Source organism: Cryptotermes secundus, unplaced genomic scaffold (genome assembly GCF_002891405.2).
Source record: "Cryptotermes secundus unplaced genomic scaffold, Csec_1.0 scaffold289, whole genome shotgun sequence".
NCBI lineage: Eukaryota > Metazoa > Arthropoda > Insecta > Blattodea > Kalotermitidae > Cryptotermes > Cryptotermes secundus.
This window is the reverse complement of record NW_019722431.1, coordinates 510,694-532,965: the sequence shown is the minus strand read 5'-3', so window position 1 is coordinate 532,965 and position 22,272 is coordinate 510,694. Positions and strand designations below refer to the sequence as shown.

Below are 22,272 nucleotides of genomic sequence, written 5' to 3'. Positions count from 1 at the left end.
CTGAGCCAAATTAACGGATGTTTCCCGCCCAACAGCAGTCTCTAATACCTCTGGTAGATGGGGGAAGCATTATAGATACCTCTCAGCTAGTAGAGCCGGTCTCGCTGGCTGGGCGGGACTGATGGTAAGCACCAGTACCGGTAGGATATAGAGACTGGTAGAAATCATAGAGGGAAGCACAATGGACCAATACAGGTCTCAGTGCATGGGGAAACCCACCCTCTCCAATAACTAACTAACTAAACTGAGGTAGCGGTAACGCTCTAGAGTTGTACTCGAGAGAGGCTGAGTTGGAGAAACCGACTGAGCACCCGCTGTCCTGGCTTTCTTTCAGCTACCTGTTTGACGGTGGTTTTGTTCCTTGGCTTATTATTCGATACTGAGGATGGAGGCGACATTTTCCTCCGAAATATCTGTTGCTTTCTAACGGACTACATGACGTCATATCCCAGAAGACAGAACTCTTCGTAACCAACGCTGTGAGAATCTGAAATCCTACATGAAGTAGTAGAAAGTGGTGGGTTCTGTAAAGTTGAGGTACAGTAAAAAGTACAGCTGTCCCTGCGCTTAATTATAATTAAGCACCACACCATGAAAATGCATGGTGGAGCGGAGGTACAGCTTCACGCATACTTAACCTCGACACTTTATAAAACTGAGTGGTCAGCTTCATGCCCCGGCCACTTTACCTCCGAACAAATAACGCTCGATACCCACGGATAGAAGCCTGAGTGGACCCCTGAGATGATATGGAGGAGAACATGTCTTGTCGCTGCCTATAATCGAAACCGATTCCTCGGTCGTCAAGCCCGTAGAGTAGTCGCTATGCAGTGGACGTTTCCTTGAGTTGTGTAAAGTTGTGCCGTGTGTGGATGTTTTGCAGGTGAAGAGCACCGCCTGGGAGGGCAGCACCAGGACTGTGGCACTGCTGTGGAGCAAAGATCTTCAGAAGAAAAAGAGAGTGTCAAACCAGCTCATGCATATATCTGACTGGCTGCCAACCTTATACTCGGCTGCTGGTAATAGCTTTTCTTTTTGAATTCGGATTTACCTCTGGCCTCTATAGGTGCGTTAAAATTCAGGACACACTAGAAATGATGAAAATCATAATTCCACTTCTGACGTCAGTTGTCGCGAGAAGGTGTGCCTATAGACGGGGTTTTGATTGGAGACTGGATTTCTTGACCACTTACAGGTCGTAACTACAACTAACTATAACATTATCGCTAATATCCACACTTTAACAATCACTACAACATAGGCTAAGACTTCGCAGTCTGCTTTCCCTAGTCGTTTCCCGGTAACGGATCTTAACAATGAAGATGCTTTAGCTTCTGTGCTCGCGTCGTTACTGTCCGGCGAATATCCCACGACTGAACTAAACTGAGTCTGAGTCTGAGTCTTATGTTACGACCGACGGTCAGCCGGCCGTCCATCTTGGAATAAAGCGCCCATCTGGGGTTTACGACCAGATTTGTATTACTGTCGGACAGTTGGGGGTTTGTTGATGTGGGGCGCACTCTCTGACGAGAGGACGAGTCTGTCGTTTACAATTGCTGCTAGTCCTCGCCAGCGCAGTCATTCTCGTGTCCGAGTCACGTGGGACTCGCGACCATATTTTACTGTCTCAGATTCGAGACTTCCCTTTTCGTCGACTCCTACGACTCATAGGGTCACGGGGGATAACACATTGGCACGGACCGCGTAGAAAACAATTTCCAACAGTTTCTCTATTGTTGCGCAAGGACTGCTGGGATTCCCACGTGATCGCTACCCAGCCAGTCCACTGGGGCATTAGTTGTTGCCTATCAGTGGTTGTTTTCTGTTCTTTGCTTCGAGATCTTTGCTTAGGAACGGGTCTATACGTCAAAGGATTATTTAATAACTCTTTTTACATGGCTTCTCTTACAAATATCTTCAGTCTTTTTTTTTTAGTGCTAGTGGGGTGAGACTAAGTCCCTTGTACTGCAGCCATTTCTGGCATATTGTACCAGCCCCAGATGATAGGTGAGGGTGATTGTGGAGCAATTGGTGGAATGAAGATTGGCAGGGGAAACCGAAGTACTCGGAGAAAACCTGCCCCAGCGCCACTCTGTCCACCACAAATTCCACTTGACCAGACCCGGGATCGAACCCGGGCCGCCGCGGTGGAAAGCCAGCGACTAACCGCTTGAGCTATGGGGTGAATCTTCAGTCTTGCTACTGTATACGCCTTTACGAGCCCGAATTTTCAAAATGGCCACCTTACACATCCATATAAGTTTGCAGCCTAGCCTGGATGATCTATATTACTATAGCATGTGCATCACCTTGTGCCTTAACTCCTTACGTATGGCTGAGTAGGGTAACACACACGCATGAAAAGATCATTTTTTTCATATTATATACGACTATTAAGACTATGATGTGAGTTGTGACACCGCGTTATTTTGTAGGAATATTGTGCCTCCACATTAAGGGTCGATTATGCGTAGGTTCAGGAATTGTAACCACTCGCCAAAACCACACAATACTATGTCATACTAAAATTCAACAGCAGGTTAAGTTGGAAAAATAGAAAAGTTTTAATTGAGTTTGACAATATGCAGCAAGATTTAGATCCTATTCTAATATTAATAACGTTCTAAAACAATTAATAAAGAATATACTGCAGCAACTATGTAAATAATCTACCTGATGATAGTCCATGATTTATTTTATCCGTCTTCTAGTGCATACATTCATCTGTCCCCTCTTCTCACTCTCACTACATGTTTCGGCACAAATGTGCCATCTTCAGGTGCTGATCCAATCCACGACAAACTAGTTCATTGCATGCCTTGTCTATACATACTAAAATAACTAAAATATATATTTATCATATATACTGATAATTGTTAAGTGTTAAAACATTAAAATTATACAGCATATTTCATTCTTACGTCGTGTTTCATTACGCGAGTCACGTCTATCATCGTCTGTTGGAGCACTCTTTCACTATCGTGTATTGTGCTCTATGTTGCGTCTCGCTCCTGTGACTGCGTGTGTTATACTGCAGTATAACAGTGTGTTATACTGCAGTCACAGGAGCGAGACGCAACATAGAGCACAATACACGATAGTGAAAGAGTGCTCCAACAGACGATGATAGACGTGACTCGCGTAATGAAACACGACGTAAGAATGAAATATGCTGTATAATTTTAATGTTTTAACACTTAACAATTATCAGTATATATGATAAATATATATTTTAGTTATTTTAGTATGTATAGACAAGGCATGCAATGAACTAGTTTGTCGTGGATTGGATCAGCACCTGAAGATGGCACATTTGTGCCGAAACATGTAGTGAGAGTGAGAAGAGGGGACAGATGAATGTATGCACTAGAAGACGGATAAAATAAATCATGGACTTAAATCAGTGCAACAGGACGCTAAAATATAACATTACCTGATGATAACCTTATGAGGTCGAAACATGCTGCAGAAGAGACAACTAACACAACCAATCTACATACACGACAAGACTCCACTTGTATGATGGTGTATTACACATTTATGCGAGAACCGTTAACCTGTTGATATTAGGGTAAAAGCAGCTGTAGCTTGAAACTCACCATTCACCGATGTGCTTGCAGGGGGAGACGTGTCGAAGCTCACAGGTATCGATGGGGTGGACATGTGGGACGCCATCTCACGTGATCTCCCTTCCCCTCGTACCAAACTCTTGCTTAATATCGACGACCGCAGCGGGTACTCGGCCCTGAGGTTTGGAAGATACAAGTACGTTAATGGTGAGTGCGAGGAAACTGCTAAAGGACTGACATTTGTAATGTAAATGTGGTGTGTTTTCTGGGAGCCGGGACTTGATTTATGGCTCCGGATTTTAGAGATTTGGCCACGTCGGATATTGAGGATTTTCCAATGTTTCGGCAGGCCTTGAAATTGCTATCTTCAGGGTAAATGACTTTGGGAGGGGTTTTGGCGGCTCCTGTACACCTCTCAAATTAGGCAGAGTGTCGAAGGAAATGTCGTGATCGAACGAACACAACATTGGTTATCTTGCTCCTCTGCTCGTCCCAACTTCCTCCCAAAATAACTAATCATGAAGACGTCAGGTGATCGGATTGCCGAAACGCAGAGAAAACTTGAAAATTCGACGCGGCCTAGTCCCCAAAACCAAAGTCGTCCATTAAGAAGAAGAACTGTTAAATATTACGTAAACACCTTCACGTTATGACATTCGCCAAATTTCCTGCTGTCCTAGAACAGATATTAAGTCGGTACCCAAATTCCAATTTGCGCCACGTGCAATCCCCAAGTTAACGTCAACTTCTTACCCTAATCCAGTAAATATCCTGTTCAAATTCTTCCCTCCATTGCATAACCACTTCCCATGCCTTTACCTTCTTCACAGCCCAACGATTTACCTTATGTTCATTGCTTAGGTACCACGCTTCCATTTTTTTCTTTCATCTCATGGAGTATTCGTGCTTTATAGCATCTTCTTCTACAAAATATGTATATATGTATAAAGGAATTTTGTAAGCGTTGGATTTATCAGTGCCAGCATGCAACGTCAGGATACCATAAGAACGAATTTTGGAGCGATAACAGGCTATGTGAAGGTAGGTCATGTAGTAGGTCATGAACGAGCGGGCGAACTCTCAGTGTTTCGTGTGAGTATTGCTAACATGTGAAGTGTATTGTACTATATAAAGGAGATGGTTTACGACCGATATCAATGCAACAGGCTGCTCAAATATAGTGTTACGATTGACTATTTATGAGAATTATTCGTGGGAGATGGCGCTCGGCGTCGACTCAAACGTATTATTTGATGACATGTATGGCTGGAAAGGTATACGGGAAAAAGAAGGGGAATTCTCAAGGGGGGGTGTTACACTAGTACAATTATGTGCAAGTTTTAATTACACTTTACAACCTTTCAAAGCCCAGTGGTCACTTTATGTACCATCCGCTTTAACATATTATAACTCTCCATTCTGGCCACACACAGTATATCTGTGTGTTCCGTATGGTGCTCACAATGAACAGCGACTGTTTCCCTAAACAGCATTAACTGGTTGGGCTTTGTAGCGGAGACGTAATGCGTTTCCTGTGAGGTAGGAATTGGATTTATAAGGAAAGCCGTCTTTATAGAGTTAATGCCACTCTATTTTCTGGTGCCAGGAACCATCTTGCTTGGGTACCTGGACGTGTGGCCCGATAATCCGTCTAGAGGGGGCAAGGGTCCCGAATACGACGCAGGGGCAGTCCTGAGCAGCATGACAGCCCAAGCCATCGCTTCCTGCACAACACTGGTCACGAAGCAGGAGCTGGAGGATCTGAGACGCCAAGCCACGATTCGCTGTGGCGGTCAGGACATCAAACCCTGCAGACCCTTAAGAAAGCCGTGCATCTTCGACGTCTTGTCAGATCCTTGCGAGAGGCAAAACCTCTATGCCAAGGGAAGCGAGACTCTGCGGCTCTTGGAGGCGGAAATGGTGGCCTACAGGCTCACTCAAGTGAAGCCTAACAACAGGCGCTCTGATAAGTTCGCCAATCCGAAGTACTGGAACAATACGTGGACTTTCTGGCAGGACCTCCCGGTTCCGTGTGTAGGAGGTCATGGCAAAGTATTCAGCATTTGGTGAAGGATATTCCATCCTTGTATGTAAGCATTTCTTCCCGCGCAATGTGACGTCAACTCTTGTCCCTGCCGCCAGGATATTTTCGAAGGATAACAGCCAGTTTTCCAAAGAAGACATCCGGAAAATTTCTTTACATACTTACGTTTCAGGTGCTGAAGATTGTTTTCACTGACTATCCTACAATATTCTGGCCAGAAGAACATTTATCAGAACACGTTAGTTTCTGGTATATTTCCTTCTTTTTTTCAAATATACAGAGGGGCGTGGCTTTCCTCCCGTGGCGGCGCCTATGCGTCGACATTCATCCACTTGAAGACACGAATCCCCTGGTCTTTGGCAATGGCGTCTAAATACGGATACGCCCAATCATTCAGTTATACACAGTGGGCCCGAACTGAGTTCCAAGTTTATAAACTCGGTGTTATGCACATAGTTCAGGTATAGGTTTCCTGGGATGTCACGCCGTGTAGTTTGGTTAGATAGGTATCAGATTTCGTAAGCATCTGATGCATCCATGTTCAGTGAAGAATAATTGTCTTCCCTAAGCGTGGACGTAGCGTGTTCCTCTGAAATTTATATCTATTAACAAAAATATACGACGTCACATGCCATGAGAATATAATATTAACATTCAGTACCGTGAGAACACCAGACCGAGAACAGTTCTTTGAACACAGGTCCACGTATATTCATGTAGAACTGGCGCACAAAATCTGAGCTGCCGGCTTATGACTGTGATGAGTAACAGCAGAAGTAGTTGTGCCTACAGTGCTACACGTCAACGTTGTTTCTGCATTTAAATTTCCGTAAACTTACATTAGATTTATCCTTTCCAACACTTCTACTTTCTTCGGCGTTTTCTATTTTGTTCTTCCATATTCTTTATTTATATGAATCTCTTCTACCCCGTATTAGTCTTAAAAAAAGAAGAAATAATCTAAAAAGTTCTCCCATCAAACTCCTCAGATTCGTATCCTGGCTGCGCCTTACCGGGATCAGAAGCTGGGCCACTGTTCTATACTGAGGCCACTGAACGACGTCCCACGGATGGTGGGGATGAAGACACGACAGGCGTTCCCCCTCTCTACCTACAGTTGCATTCTCCTCCGTGTCCCCTCAATCAGCCGAAAGCTCTCATCGCTATCGTAATAGTAGGGCTTGTACACTGGAGGGAGAAGCGTAACAGTTAGAGGGACGTCGATCGATGGGGCTTCTTTCCGTGGCCTCAGCATAAGTAACATTTTACAAGGGAGAAACGTTATGTCAGTTCCGCGCAGCGGTCAACTGCATCTTACCTTGCGTGAATTTTACCTTAAGGTTAATTGATGGCTACACAGCATGTAATTAATGCGTAAGAGATGTTGTACCCAGGGCCTTACTGCTTTACCACGTTTTTGTTTGGTTCAAGGAGACACGCACGTGTGTAAGGCAGCGTGTGTTAATATTGCTCCCAGACACGGTCCACTCTTTGCGTAACCTTGTGTACTTTTGTTCGGTCCGAGAAAAAGTCACGCAGATTTTAACGAACAGTTTGTTTCTGGATTTGAGTTTCTCAAAGCTGTGACTATCAAAATTAGTATCTTTTGGAGATGTGATGTCGTGTGACTTAGTAGAAGTTTGAAGACGTTTCGGAGGAATCTACTGCCTCCATATTCTCCTTGCTCCTATTGGTTCTAACTGCAGGACTGCGGGCGCAGGTGGCCCTGACTGTTTTTCTATTTTTCATGGTTGCCTGCTTTGTTTACTATTCGACCCTGAAGATGGATGTATATATTCCTCCGAAACGTCGGTGAGCTTCTACGAGAGTACACTCCGTCACATCTCAGAAAATGGTATTGTTCGTTTATCTGTTGCTTATTTCAGGACGTTCGATAAACTGTTGAGGTTGCTTACAGCCAAATAAGGTCTGAAAGGAAAATTACGATGTACAAAAAAAAAAAAGAATATTTTGTCTACTTTAAAGTACAAGGCTCGGAAGCATGTACTCCATAATAACATATATATAATTAACAATGACGGGGGCACGCGGTAGTGTAGTTGGTTGAGGCACTATGCTATAGGCCGGAAGGTCGCGGGTTTAAGTCCCGATGAGGTCATTGGATTTTTTTTTCAATTGACCTAATCCTTCCGCCGCACTATGGCCCTGGGGTCGACTCAGCCTCTAACAGAAACGAGTACCAGGAATTAATTAAATAATTTTCCTGGGGAGTAAAGCGCGGCCGGCGCGTAAGGCTAACAACCTTACCGTCATCTTTGAGCCGATTGTCTAGATAATGTGGGACCCTCAACGTCTCACAGACCTATGGGCCTTCACGGCCTGTTACAGGGATAGCTTTACTTTTCTTTACTTTTAATTAACAATGACATTCTTATAAATTCATTAACTAAGTACAATGGAAATAACCAAATGCAAATCAACAGAAGTTTCCCACATCATATTTCAACCCAGGTATGCATGACCTTTACATAAGGCAACCCTTATTTTTTTCTAAAGTATATATATACAATCCGTACCTCACAGGAAACACTACGACTCCAGCCGGTTAATGCTGATTAGGGAAACAGTCACTGTTTGTCGTGAGAACCGTACGGAACATACAGATACACTCTGTGTGGGCAGAATGTAGAGATTCATAACGTTAAATTAAGGGTACACATCCTTACCACTCAGCTTTAAGGGAATAAGAATAACACATGAAATGAAACTGTACCTACTGACGACACACTATACTGTCATTTCCTGTTTTTCTGAGCTAAAAGCATAACAACCGGAACTCACCTTGAGCCCCAGCTCTTAGAGAACAAAGCACTACAATGACGTCACTGTATTTCTAACATGGGAGAAGCTTCATCGTCTGCTGAACACATCCGATAATATCAGCAACTGATATCAGACATTTCCGATGGGCCTACAGCTTCTGAAAATGAGCGAAGTAGTGAGGCCACAGTATACTCTAAATATTTCAAGCCTGAAGATGGAGGCAGTATGTTCAACCGAAACAATGGTAGCCGCCTACCAAACTACATGGCGTCTTTCGGGGGCAGTATTTGACGACGCCGTCAGTATGTAGCATCGAACAGTCGGATAACAGACGAACGAGGAATGGGAAACGATTCGAAATCAAGCAGTCGTGGCTTTATAGAGATTCTATTCCGGAACTCGGCTGGCAGGACTGAGGAAAACTATGAAACATCTAAGAGTAGCCGATGTTCCAGACGAGACTCAAACTTAGGACCTATCTAATAAGATTCTACGGCGTTGCCGCTATGCAATTCTGCTCGGTGAATCCCTTCGTACCGAGCATCGAAGATTCAACGTGACCCTCATGAGTTAGTGCGTCATAAAGCACTTTATGGAGGCGTGTTCTTCTGCGAGGTACCATAACCCAGAAAGTCACAACATGTGTGTGAGCCTCACACCTTCACAAGGAGAACTGGCCCAGAACAATGCCATGGCCCCTCGACGGTGCAACATCTCAGCGGATACCCTTTACGCCTGAGTAAGGAGGACGCTACTGCAGGAGGAAGGCACGTATAGTTATAGTGCCTGACTGCGAGAGGCAGACGTGCTCAAGAGTGTGAACAGACTCGCAGGAAGACGTGTCAGCCGGCCGCAGGTGTTGCCCACACGAGCTAAGTATGTTCAGTTCTTCCAAATTCTTCGGGGTTCAGGGAAGAGAAATTAATCGAAATTCTCTGGAATTCCAGAATTCATTATTTCGTATATTTCATTAAGTTTCATTTATGTGCCTTTAGAAAATAATAAGTTGACATAATAAAAAACAGTGAATCATTTTTCTGTGATAGGGTTATACTAAAAGTTTCAGAGGTTTTCTGCAAAAAAAATATATATAATAATAAATGCATGGTNGAATTGAATTGAATTGAATTGAATTGAATTGAATTATTATGAACAAATACATTGTGAAAAGATTATATATTTGAGTAACATGTAAACGTGATCTCTACCTCATATAGACATTTGATAATATAAACAACATAAATACTGAAACATTAACACAAAATAAATGTCAAATAAAAAAAAATAATTTACAAAATTTGAAGATAGTACCACAAACATTTTAGAGTTATTATTCTTAAAATGAAATTTTGAAATAAATATGACCAGTTGTTGCAACCACATCTGCTTCAAGTTTTAATTCAAAGGTTTCTAACCTTTCCTGAAGTAAATATAACATATTTTCTGCAGGAGAGTTCGCGGGAATTGTTATTAAGCCAGGATTCAATGAAGTCGCATTACAGTGTACATAAATGTTCCCGTTTTCTCGATTTCTCGACTTACTTTTCTCGGGATTCGGAAAAACATTAAACTTTCCCAAGAAATACGAGAAGTTATTCACGGCAGTCAGTACATTCTTAACTTGCATAATGACACGCTGAGGACAGCCATTACAGGTTTGCATTTAATTGAGGGGCTATGCTACAAGCCGGAAGGTCGCGGGTTCAAGTCCCGATGGGGTCACTGGATTTTTCTTCAATTGACCTAATCCTTCCAGCCGCACTATGGCCCTGGGGTCGACTCAGCCACTAACAGAAATGAGTACCAGGAATTAATAAAATAATTTTCCTGGGGAGTAAAGCGCGGCCGGAGCGTAAGGCTGACAACATTACCATCATCTCTGAGACGATTGTCTAGATAATGTGGGAGCCTCAACGTCTCACAACCATATGGGCCTTCACGTCCTGGTACAGAAATAGCTTTACTTTTTACATGTTATGAATATTTTTACCGACTTATCTACAGTGTTTAGAACAGCACATCTTTCTCAACATGCCAATATTTCTAATTTTTAGTCTATTTCCCTTATTTTGAAAAATAAAAGTAGGCTTATGCGATTTCAATGTTGTCTGTGAGTCCCCCCCAAACATCTTTTTAATTCCTGAACCAATCTTTATGAAACTTGGTATGTATATCACGGCACCTCAGCCCATCTCATCATAAGTCCCTCCCATCAGTCTGTGTGTGTGAACGTGTATCCCATAACGATGCTAGACAACGGCTCAGTAAAAATTTTATCGCAGCAACGAACGCAAAAGCAATAGTAGAACTGTTGGATTTGTCGTTTTCTATGCGGTCCGTATTGTATAAAAAAGGTAGCCGATTAATTCTTCCCAGAAATTCTTGTTATTAATAATATTTTTATATCCCTTCCTTTTCATGAATATTTTTAATTCATGGGGGTGGGAAGATGCGTGGACCGCCCCTCCCCACTGCCCGCTGTGAATTACTGATGGACCATAAAGAAGACGTGTCTTATGAAGGTTGGAAAGAGCGCAAGTTCCTGAGAACACAATCCGCAAGCCTGCAGTGCTAACACTTTCCCGAGGTCAGTTGCTCTACGTGAGTAGGTCCAATGAAGTCCATTAGCACAACCGGCTCGCACTGTGACGCCTGCAGGCCATCCTGATCGAGTGGCTCGAGTTCCTGCATCTCATTCCAGAGATCCACGATTCAAATCTCAATCCAGTGACAACCTACACTGACTAGGGATTGCCATGAGTTTCCTTGGTCCTTCAAGGCAACTTTCGAGACAGTTCCTCAGATCAGTCCATGATGGCTTCCTTCACATCCCTTCTGATTCACTATTCACCAAGCTGCCCCTTATGCTAACCACTAGAATGTTCTGAAGCAAAAAGGTGAAGGGTGGAACTTGTAAGCAACGAGCGGTTAAATATACCGCGTGATTTAGCAAGTGGCCGCGCGGTCTCAGTCACAGAGCGTCTTCATCTGCCCAGATTCTACGATCGTGGGTTCACGCCCCATTCGAGGTACGAATGTCTGTTTATTCTGTGTTTGTGTTGTCCTATCATTGCGACGGGCTGATCCCCCGTCCGAGGAGTCCTACCGGCTCTCTGTAAGATTCATAGTTTCAGAATTAAGTCTGAATGGAAACAGTCCAGAGGGACTAATCCGTCAAGGAGGAAGAAAAAGACGGAGAAACAAATGGAAAACAAGACAAATAGCTACAACCTCATTTGAGGTTATGTGGGAACATGGGACTAAAAAGGGATTACATAGAACAGTAAAATAAAGTTGCCCTTTGGTCTAATTAAGCTACACAACATGAAGGTATATGCAAGAGTGGAGGTACTTCTCCATGCATTAATGACCTTGACACTACTGTAGGTCAGTGGTTAGCTTAACCCCTCAGCGGTACCCCTGGACAGGAGGCTAAGTGGGCCCCAGAGCCGGTCTGGACAGTAGGGGAAAGAGGAAATCTCATGGTTCCTTCGGGAATCGAAACCCAATTCCTCTCTCGCCCAGCATTCAGTGCAGTCACTATATCGACTGAGCTACCGCAGCTCCTATCTGTAAGTTATTTAATTCCTGAAAGTCCTTTTAAGAAAGACGGATATCTACTTACTATAACCAGGGCACGCCTATGATACTGTCACATTTTAGTGATGTGTGGGACTGTGGACGGGGTTTGGATTGGTGAATGGATTTACTGATCACTTACACACAAGACTTGGAGCTACTAGCCCTCACAGCGCTATCGCTGATTTCCACACTACAAATCACTACGCTCTTCTCAGTCGTTTCCTGGTAACAAATCTTAACAATGGAGATCCTTCAGTTTCTGTGCTCACGCCGTTGCACGCTGGTTAACAACAACTGAACTGTTAATTTAAATATAGCGCCGTCTCTTCTCAGCCTCCTCTGCAGAACTCAATTTTCAACTAACTCGCAACTAAACCCGTTGCTTCAAACTGTCTTACTCATAACATCTAAGAACGGACCACATAGAAAACATAGTTCTTTTATTGTTACATTCGTGTCCGTTGCAGCGGGAACGCGTTTACCGAGCTGATGTCCAGAAACGGGTTACGTAACCCCGTTTATTAACAATTTGTTGTTCTAGCAACGGTCGTTGTTTTGCGACCGTTTCCCAGCAACGGGTCAACAAGCTACAATATGGTACTCGTTACATTACAGGCCAGTGCAGAGCCATGGCTGAGCGGAAGAACCGCGTGCTCCTTCTCTTGCTTCTGCTGGCGACACCCTGCACAGCTGCCATCTATGGCAGGCCCCATATCATTCTCATTCTAGCAGATGATTTGGTGAGTACCTCTCCTGTGCTGTCAGTAGCTAGGCTAGACAGCGACGCATGCTAATGAACGACGAATTGGTGAGACCATACGAGGGAGAGTCAGTAAACAGGTAAAATATCTGATATTCGAGCATGGAAAGAAAGTATTTCTCGACATGTCCTCCACCAACAATGATACATTTGTCTCATCGCTTTACCAGTGCGTCAAAACCCGCAGCACATAAGTCTTTGTTGTCTCAGCCGCTACCGCGTTATCTGTGACTTTCGAAAGTCCGTGAGAGATTTTTTCGACCCAGTTGTGAAGCGCTTTACGTGATAAATACTTCCCACCATAAACAGGAAACATTTATTTATGAATATTATTTGAAATGAGTCCTTTGCCCACAAAAAAAAAACGCACAACAGAACGCTTCTCTTCGGCAGTATATCCCTCAAGGACTGTCGCCATTTTGACAACTGAAATTAACCTCTGACCATGCGCATGCGCGTCTGCTACCAAGGCTATCATGAAGCTAGACTGTGCTGCTATCTAGTGATATACATAAAAATCTATTACGTCCATTACAGCCGTTCTACTTGCATTTGTGTCTTATTTACTGACACTCGCTCTGGAAAGGAAGCGGTCGTGGCCTAAGCGGAGCAGTATCCTGACATTTGTCTCTAGGAATTGAGGACAACCACGAAAACCTCAATAGGATAGCCAAGGTTCGAAACGAAAACCTCCTGAATTTGATTGCAGACCTTTACCGCTAAGGGAACCCGCTCGGGTCAGTGACTATCATTATGGCCCTACAGAACTACCAGTGAGGCAAGTTACAAGAAAACCATCTTTGCGTCGGACCCTGCCATAAAGACGTATTGGGATATGGAGGTATTATTACGCCCCGTACTAGATGGTGAGCGCTCACTTTATTTCCTGGCCACTCTGTTCTCGGTGAAAGAGCCCCCGTTCGCACGGGATATGAGGTTCGTGGGCTCGAAAGACGGACTGGCGACTGCGCAGAAGACGGATTTGAGGTTCTCATAGCGGTGGTTAGGAAGAGTTCTATCTTCTGGGATATAACGTCGTGTAATCAGTTGAAATTCAGCCGACGTTGCAGAGGAACATGTCGCCTCTGTCCTCAGGGTCAAACTCTGTTTACCACCTGCTTTCACGCTGGTTTCTTGCTTGCTTTATTTTTCGATCATGAAGATGGAAGAGATATGTTCCTCCGAAATGTCGATTGACTTCCAACTATCTAAATGACGTTGTATCTAAGCTCTTCGAGAAGTATCTCTGTCCGCGACGGCAAATGAACCTCAGTTGTTCAGAGAGCAGAAAGCCATCCCACTGAGTTTATTTACTCGTGTTTTGTTAACGGACGTTGTCGGAAATAAACCTGTCATGAGGATCTGACGTAACTGAGCCACCTTGACGAGGAAGGTTGCTCTAGCCGGGCACGCGGCAGGCAGAGGAAAGCGAAACTGTGCACTCATTATGTGTCGGGATTCCCGTAAGCGGTGAAGTCGCGCAAGAAGCCTCTGTTTATACATTACGGCGCGCAATTTTACCTGCAAATAACCAAATTAATGACAAACCATTAAAGGGCGGTCTAAACAAGCAAATTACCTTCTAACGACGTCAATTTAATGAGTACGTTGATTAAATCGTTGTAACAAGGGCATGCATTTATATGCAAATCATGAATTTGAAAAAAAAAAACTTCCATACAATAAGAGAGCACCCGGAACTGTTGGATGAATATCTCCTGGGATATATATACCGCTATGTAGTCCGACAGCTCACCGACGTTTCGGAGAAGCGTGCTACCGCCATCTTCAGGTACGAAGAGAAATCCAAGAAAATAATCAGTAAGAAGCTGCAGGAAAACAGAGCTTTTGGTAGGAAAATAATGCTTCAACCTATGGCTATGTTTGCTGCTTGGCTTACTCTTGACCCTCAAATTGTAGACCGTATGTTCCTCCGAAACGTCGATGAACTACTGGATTATACAGCTTCCGCCAGCAAAACCGGCCCGCTGTTGCACGGCAACACTGTTCCGGTGAAGGGGCGAACACTGAACTGAACAACTCGCGTTGACGCAACACTGAGCGCATATCTCAACGCAGACGGGCAGATAATTGCCCAGAGGACCTCGCATTGAGAAGCAAGATCCGGGTGTAAATCTCAGAAAGGTTATCTCGATCCTGAGATTCTTAGTACCACCAGAGTCTGCATAGAGTATATTGTAGTGTTTTAGGTTATTATGCCATACGAGTATGCTCAGCCGGGTGCTTATCGATTTTTGGGAAGAAATTACTTCCTTCAACTTCTAGACAAGCTTCATTTCCTTGTAGACATTCCTGGGGTTAAGCCCAGGCCTACCTGCTGTTGAGCTGTCGGCTAACCTCCTTTATAACGCTAGAGAATAGAAACTCGCCAATCTCTTTTACTGTAAAAACATGTTTCTTGCACAGGGTTGGAACGACGTAAGTTTCCATGGGTCAGATCAAATTCCGACGCCAAATATCGATGCCCTGGCCTATAATGGCGTCATTCTCAACAGCCACTACGTTCAACCGACCTGCACACCCACCAGGGCCGCTTTCATGACGGGCCGGTACCCCGTACATTTAGGTAAATAGTCACCGCAAGGTACGATGTATATGAGATACCTGACAGCTCTGTGAGCATGGGGAATTAGAGCCCCTTTGGGGCCAAACTTTAGGAAGAAGCCTTTTCTTCCTCTTCATTACTGTCCTCTACTTTCTACTCCATTAGCCTTCACTCTTCCTATTCTTCGTGTCCTAATTCTCCATTTCCTCCTTTCCAGGCACTACCTCAGCATTTTCGTGGAGAGCCTACGGAAATCCATAAATACCTCAGTCCTCTCTCACGAGAGGACGGATCTGTCTTTTGCATATGCTGCTGGCCCTTGTCAGCGCAGTCTTTCTCGGGTCTGAGTCCCTTGAGACTCGTGACCACATTTTACTTATCAGATTTGAGACTTCCCTTTTCGTCGCCTCCTACGACTCGCAATGTCACGGTGGAGGTATTCGATCCCGCCTCCACACGGGTAGAAAGCAACAAGTTAATGTAAGTAACATATAAGAATAAAGTCCATACCTCACAGGAAACACTTTACGTCTCCGTTACAAAGACCAACCGGTCAATGCTGTTTAGGGAAATATTGGCTGTTTATTTTGAGCACCATACGAAAAACAGAAATGCACTGATTGCGAAAAATATGGAGATTTTTAATGTTAAAACAGTTGGTATATATAGCAACCACCGGCAAGCGATGGTGCACTGTCTGATCTGCTGGTTTCGTGCTGCTGTAGGTATGCAGGGGAATTCCCTAGTGGCGGCCGAATCTCGGGGACTGCCTCCCGGAAAGATACTGCCTCAGTACCTCAAGGATCTGGGCTATACGACTCGAGCGGTCGGGAAATGGCACCTCGGATTCTACAAGCCGGAAGTCACACCAACCTACCGCGGGTTCGACTCTCATCTGGGCTACTGGAACGATTACGTCAGCTACTATGATTACATCCTACAAGAACGTGTAAATATGTTGGCCTTGAAGTTCTCACAGCCGTATTCTCTCGAATTGCAAATGAATAAATTTGAGGGACGTCTTGAATTGTTCATTATTCAATGTAGCACTTAGATCACTCGGACAGGGAACTAGGGTAAACCTTCGCTAATCCGGATTAATTGGGAGGGGGATCATCCGGATTAACAATGTGGGTTAGTGAAGCAAAAGGTAGCCCTAGGAAAAAACTTAGAATACAAATAAATGAAAAATTAATGCTATACGAAGTTCCGATGAAAATAAGTAACAAAATATCACTGTAGAAACTTAATTAAAAAAAACTATAGAAAGACAATATATTTATTCATCGATAAAAGACTCAGAAGTTGTAACTTGTCTTTGAACGTAATAATAATGCAGATTTGAAGAAACTGTCAAGTTTTCTCTGCACAGACAAGTGACTCGTCTGCCTTCCTAAATGCCACTCAGCTGTGAGCAGCATTTTCCATTTGTCACATTTCCTTCTGGATTATCCGACATCCGGTTTAGGGGTTGTTGTGCTGTGTTTCAGTATTCTGACGGAGAATACAATGGTTTCGACCTGCGACGGAATCTGAGCGCGGCGTGGGAGCTGGCCGGACGCTACGCGACGGATGTCTTCACTGACGAGGCGGTGCGTATCATCCAGGGACACGATGCCTCGCCCCTCGGGCCGCCGTTGTTCCTGTACCTGGCGCACCTGGCCGTACACGCGGGGAATCGAGGGAAGTTGCTGGAGGCTCCTCAGCAGGAGATAGACAAGTTCCGACACATCAGAGATCCCAACAGGAGAACTTACGCGGGTAATGGCACTTCCATAAGCCGGAATAGACACTTCACTGCACTGCACTGCACTGTACCCGGCTCACAGTACATCTGCACCAAACCCAATTCAAGTTAATGAAATTCCATTATGCGAGTATAACACTGGTTTCCNTCATATTATTATTATATTATATATTATTATTATTATATGAATTGCCTTGAATTTGTATTTCGGTTGTGTGCGTTGATTCTCTATACTAGTGCTCACTTTGCTATTGGCCTCTGAGCTGTGCACGTAAATAAACAGGAAGTGAGTTCTGCTTATCACGTTACAGCCATGGTGTCGAAGCTGGACGAATCCGTCGGGCGCGTTGTGCAGGCCCTCCAGAGGCGCCACATGCTTGAGAGTTCAGTGATCCTGTTCCTGTCGGACAACGGAGCGCCATCCAAGGGGAGGCAGCCCAACTGGGGTTCCAACTGGCCCCTCAAGGGGGTAAGTGTCGGTGTAGGCTTAGGCAGGACGCGCAGTTGACGCCTGTAGATACAAACCTCATAGCTACAGGTAAAAATAGTAAAATTGTCTCTGTGCTTAATTGATGAAGCACAACTCTACGAAGACGTACTGAGGAGTGGAGGAACATCTCCACAATTCTTGCCCACGAAGCCGGTTTGGACGCTGTGGAGCAGAGAAAAATCTCTTGTCCCTTTCGGAAATCGAGTACCGGATGTCCGTCCTGTAGCCTGTCGCTATACCGACTGAGCAGCAGTTCATGATTTTCTGCTTTGCTTCCCCACAGGTGAAGGAGACCCTGTGGGAGGGAGGTGTGCGCGGTGTGGGGCTCATATGGAGCCCCCTACTGCAACAGACGCCGAGGGTGTCCAGCCAACTGATGCACGTGACGGACTGGCTGCCCACGCTCTATACAGCCGCGGGTCAGTACCAGAGGCGTCGTTATTCTGGGTTTTCCTGCTTCCTTCGTCGTCCGGTATTCTAAACATGTTTCGGAACCTGGATCTGTTTCCTTCCTCAGGTGATGGGGAGACACCTACCCTTGTGGGTCCGTTAGAAACAGCCAACCTCAATCTCTGGACAACCTACGCAAGCATAACTGCAGCTATGTATATCATCCTTCACCTAAGGAAGAAAACAGATCAAGCTTCCTAAACGTTGTGTTCTTGTTGCGTACCAGACGACGAATGAAGTAGTTTTATGCACCACCGTCAGAACCCTTCAGAATCTACCAATAATAAACTGAATTAATTTCTATTGGCTTAGTTTCTTTATTTTGAAGAAATAAAAGGAGGCTTATGAGATCACCTGCTGTCTGTCTGCCTGTGTATTCGATAACAATTTTTGTTACTAGGCTTGTGAGGTACCTTGCTTTGTATCTGCATCCCCTCCCCCCAATATTTGGTTTTATATGCGGTTTGTGTCGTATCAAATGAAAGTAGGCTATTAGTTCTTCCCAGAACTTCTTACCAGTTATTTGTTCAGGTGAACTGTGTCCCTTGTGAGACTGAGAGCGGCGTTCGGCCCTCATTCGAGCTGTGAAATTGGAGCTGGTGGGGTGACGTATGCGAACATGCGCCCACTGCAGATAATTACAGATGTGTGATCCATTTCAGGGGGTCATGTGGCTAGCTTGAGACATGACCTGGACGGAGTCGACCAATGGGAGTCCCTGGTTTATAACCTGGCGTCGCCAAGAAGGGAGATACTGCACAACATTGACGAGAGGGGGCGGACGGCTGCCGTTAGATTTCACAATTGGAAACTCATCATAGGTACAGAAACATTTAATTTTCGGAGGAACCTACTGCCTCTAACTATCCTGAAGTAAGCATGTGCCTCCGAGATGTTGGTAATCACATACAAGACTACACCGTGTCATAACCCTCAAGATCATAAACCCACTTTTGACGGTCGTAAAAATTTCAAATCTGAACTCGTCATTGGTATGAGCTGGGATAGCTCAGTCGGTATAGCGACTGGCTATGGGCTGGACAGTCGAGGGATCGGAGTTCGAATCCCGGTACGGGCAAGCCTTTCTTTTCTCCAAAGCATCCAAACCAGTTCTGGGGCCCATCAAATCTCCTAATAAATGGATACCGGGGGCTCTTTCCCTGGCGGTAAAGCGGTCAGGACGTGAAGCAGATAACTCACCTATAATTAGTGTAGGGATGAGGAATAAGTGGATCTATACATCCACTTCCCCATACGTCTTTATGGCACAGGGACAACTTCGAATTTACTTGTCATTGGTAAGCAGGAAGGACACTCAATGCATATGACTTGTCCGTTCGCTCCGCTTACTCTTCGACATTGAAGATGGAGGTAGTGAGTTCCAACGAAACGTCGATAAACTTCTACCACAGTATATGGTGTCACATCTGACAAGATAGTATATTTCACAATCGTTGTTGTAAGAACCTCAAACCCAACGCACTTATTGTTCATGTTCCTACAATATTTCATTCATAATTAGAATTATTTATATTAAATTAAAAAAAAAGTAAAGTAACAAGTAAAGCTAGCCCTGTAACAGGCCGTGGAGGCCCATATGGTTGTGAGACGTTGAGGTTCCCACATTTTCTAGACAATCGGCTCACAGATGGCGGTGAGTTTGTCAGCTTTACGCGCCGGCCGCCCTTTACCCCCAGGAAGATTCCTGATACTCATTTCTGTTAGAGGCTGAGTCGACCCCAGGGCCATAGTGCGGCTGGAAGGATTAGATTGAAAACAATTCCAAGGACCTCATCGGGACTTGAACCCGCGACCTTCCGGCTTGTAGCATAGTGCCTCAACCAACTACGCTACCGCGTGCCCCCATTTCCATTAAATTTATAAAATAAAATTATCCGCGTGTTAATAAGCACAAATTGCAAGCACTGTGTAATGTAGGTAGGAAACCATACAAATTCAAGGATATGTACTGACTGGCGATAGGATAACTATACGGTTCCTACATCACGACATGTTTCGGTCATTAATCTTGGCCATCAACTCTCTCTGCTACTGGCTACACTACACCTACGAGTACACTAAATTCTGTTAGGCTAGATTAAGTCATGTAAGATTTGAGGCTTTCACGGCGGTGACTACGGCGGTGTTAACCACCACATATACACAGTGCCAAATCCCAGAAGACTGCTTTCTTCATAGATTAAGTCATAGTTGAAATTCAGTTTATTGTAATTCGAATTTTAAATTCTGACCGCAGGGACAGTGAGAAGCAGTGCCTTAAACGGTTACTTCGGACATGGCGAACTGGACGCGTCTTACCCTGCTTACAACGAGACGTCGGTGGTGAACAGCATGGCGGGACGCGCAATAATCGCAGCGTCGTCTTCAGTGTACATCAATCCCACCAGAGCGCACCAGATATCGCTCCTCCGCTCCTCTGCCCAGATAACCTGTCCATCAAACAACAGCTTAGGTATCCCGCCGTGCTCCGGGAAGGAGCTCTGTCTCTACGACATCGAGAGCGACCCCTGCGAGTCAAGCAACCTGGCTGAGACTCATCGCTCCGTGGCGCTGCGCCTGCGCGCGCTGCTGTCGGCACACCGCAACGCGCTCGTCAAGCAGAGCAACCTGCAGCCAGACGTGCGGGGCGCGAACCCCAAACGCTGGAACGGCACGTGGAGCCCGTGGCTGCTAGATGGGTGCGGGTCACGTGCGAGCGAGGACGCGTACTTCAACGTGTGCGACAGAACCGAGCCGTTATGACGTCACGACGGCCATGTCTGTGACAGAACCACGCCGTTATGATGTCCGGCAGGCACATCAGCGCCACAACCAGTCCCACATGACGTCAAGACGGCCAAGTCTGTGACAGAACCACGCCGTTATGATGTCCAGCAAGCACATCAGCGCCACAACCAGTCCCAATGACGTCACAGCGGCCATGTCTGTGTCAGAACCACGCCGTTATGACATCACAACTGGGATATCTATTGCAGAACCAAACCGTTATGACGCCACAACTGCCATATCTGTGACAGACACGTGATGTGCAACAAAATTTCTGAAGAATGCCTGTTCAGGTTCAGTACCTCAGAACAGGTGGTTCAGCATATAAATATGACATTATGACAGAGTGATGAAACGGTGCAAATGTGACGTCATTAATCGTATTTATATCCGAAAATGCCAAATTATTGTGTCAACACCCAGACATGTGTACAGCCAGGAAAGCTTTATGCAACGTGTGAAGTGACTGCAGGGCTTGCCCTACGGGCGTCGGGTATTCAGAGACACAACTGTTGTTTAAAGGACGCTTAATGGACGACCTACTTTCGTTATCATATCACATGTACGTGTTTTTTCAAATAAAAAACTGGCCAAAATTCAGTATACATCCAACTTGTAATTAGTAACCTGTGCCGAGAAAAAGCAATAGAGTGATGGGAAGTTGTATTATCTGTATGTCTAATCACACAGGGTCTATTATTAGGCATAAAAATAAAAGGTGGCACTGGAGGGACAGGTAACATAGAAAATATTGCATTAGATATGAGCTCAGAACATCTGAGAAAGCTCAAAGTGGCCCACAAAATATATTTTCAATCCTTCCAACGCCAACCCCGAATATACACGTTTCTATTTTATTATTATCTCTTCTTCACATCAGTGTTACATACACTCACGCTACAGTCCGCTAGACCTGGCCGCTGTCAGCTCGGGGCGTGAAGCTGACCACTCACATCCATCCATTTAGGAGGTTAACGAGGACAGAGCTTCCATTCCCCTATACGTCTTCGTGGCATGGTGTTCAATTATTTATAGCCCAGGTATAACTTTACCTTTCACCTTTACAAGAAAAGACTATGGGAGAAAGGAGGCGAAATTAATAGCACGAAATATTATACAAAAAATGATCGGATTTACCATTGCAATGTTTCTACACAGTCGTGTAGGGAAGTTATACATCCTCACTACGCCAATCGTCATCACACGGTGGTGGTTAGTAGTTCCGTGCTTTCTGCTTTCCACCTGGGAATCCGGGAATAATGACAAGGCGGAAAACAGCAAAGGAAGAACATGATTCTCTCTGCCATTGACAGAGGCTGTGGAGATGAACCCGTGGTATTGTAACCAAGTCTTCATGGAATTATTTCCGAACACAACCTGCCATAAAACAGCAGGTTTGCGCGACCTAGTTTTGCACTTAACGTCTGACTTTATCACCTTCCCTATCATTAGTCCCCTCCTATGCCAGAAGTAGTAAAACACCGGTGCATGTA

The 22,272-nt window shown here is 44.8% G+C and overlaps 2 protein-coding genes across 5 annotated transcripts in view; one reads left to right on the top strand and one right to left on the bottom strand.

The window, feature by feature from the left end:
- Positions 1 to 22,272, bottom strand: part of LOC111861403 (arylsulfatase B) — a 119,624-nt gene that overhangs the window by 80,191 nt on the left and 17,161 nt on the right. For 2 of the 4 annotated variants that reach the window (XM_033750303.1, XM_033750304.1), the window contains exon 2: positions 3,600 to 3,745. In XM_033750303.1, the coding sequence (XP_033606194.1) occupies positions 3,600 to 3,675 (76 nt within the window). In that variant the 5' untranslated portion in view covers positions 3,676 to 3,745. Of the gene's footprint in view, positions 1 to 3,599; positions 3,746 to 22,272 lie in introns of those variants that run through there. The other 2 variants (XM_023845941.2, XM_033750305.1) reach the window with 2 other exon arrangements.
- LOC111861404 (arylsulfatase B) lies at positions 8,201 to 22,211 on the top strand. The gene is made up of 9 exons (XM_023845943.2): positions 8,201 to 9,273; positions 12,595 to 12,719; positions 15,167 to 15,326; positions 16,031 to 16,254; positions 16,796 to 17,066; positions 17,364 to 17,521; positions 17,826 to 17,961; positions 18,655 to 18,813; positions 20,250 to 22,211. Exons 2-9 carry the CDS (start codon positions 12,609 to 12,611, stop codon positions 20,753 to 20,755), a joined length of 1,725 nt encoding a protein of 574 aa, XP_023701711.1. The 5' UTR covers positions 8,201 to 9,273; positions 12,595 to 12,608; the 3' UTR covers positions 20,756 to 22,211.

What these genes read in the sequence shown, in the direction of transcription:
- LOC111861404 (XM_023845943.2), top strand. Translation starts at nt 12,609, where the DNA reads ATGGCTGAGCGGAAGAACCGCGTGCTCCTTCTCTTGCTTCTGCTGGCG. An exon ending in ATTACATCCTACAAGAACGT is followed by an intron (nt 16,255 to 16,795) that starts GTAAATATGTTG and finishes GCTGTGTTTCAG; the next exon opens with TATTCTGACGGAGAATACAA. An exon ending in CAACAGGAGAACTTACGCGG is followed by an intron (nt 17,067 to 17,363) that starts GTAATGGCACTT and finishes ATCACGTTACAG; the next exon opens with CCATGGTGTCGAAGCTGGAC.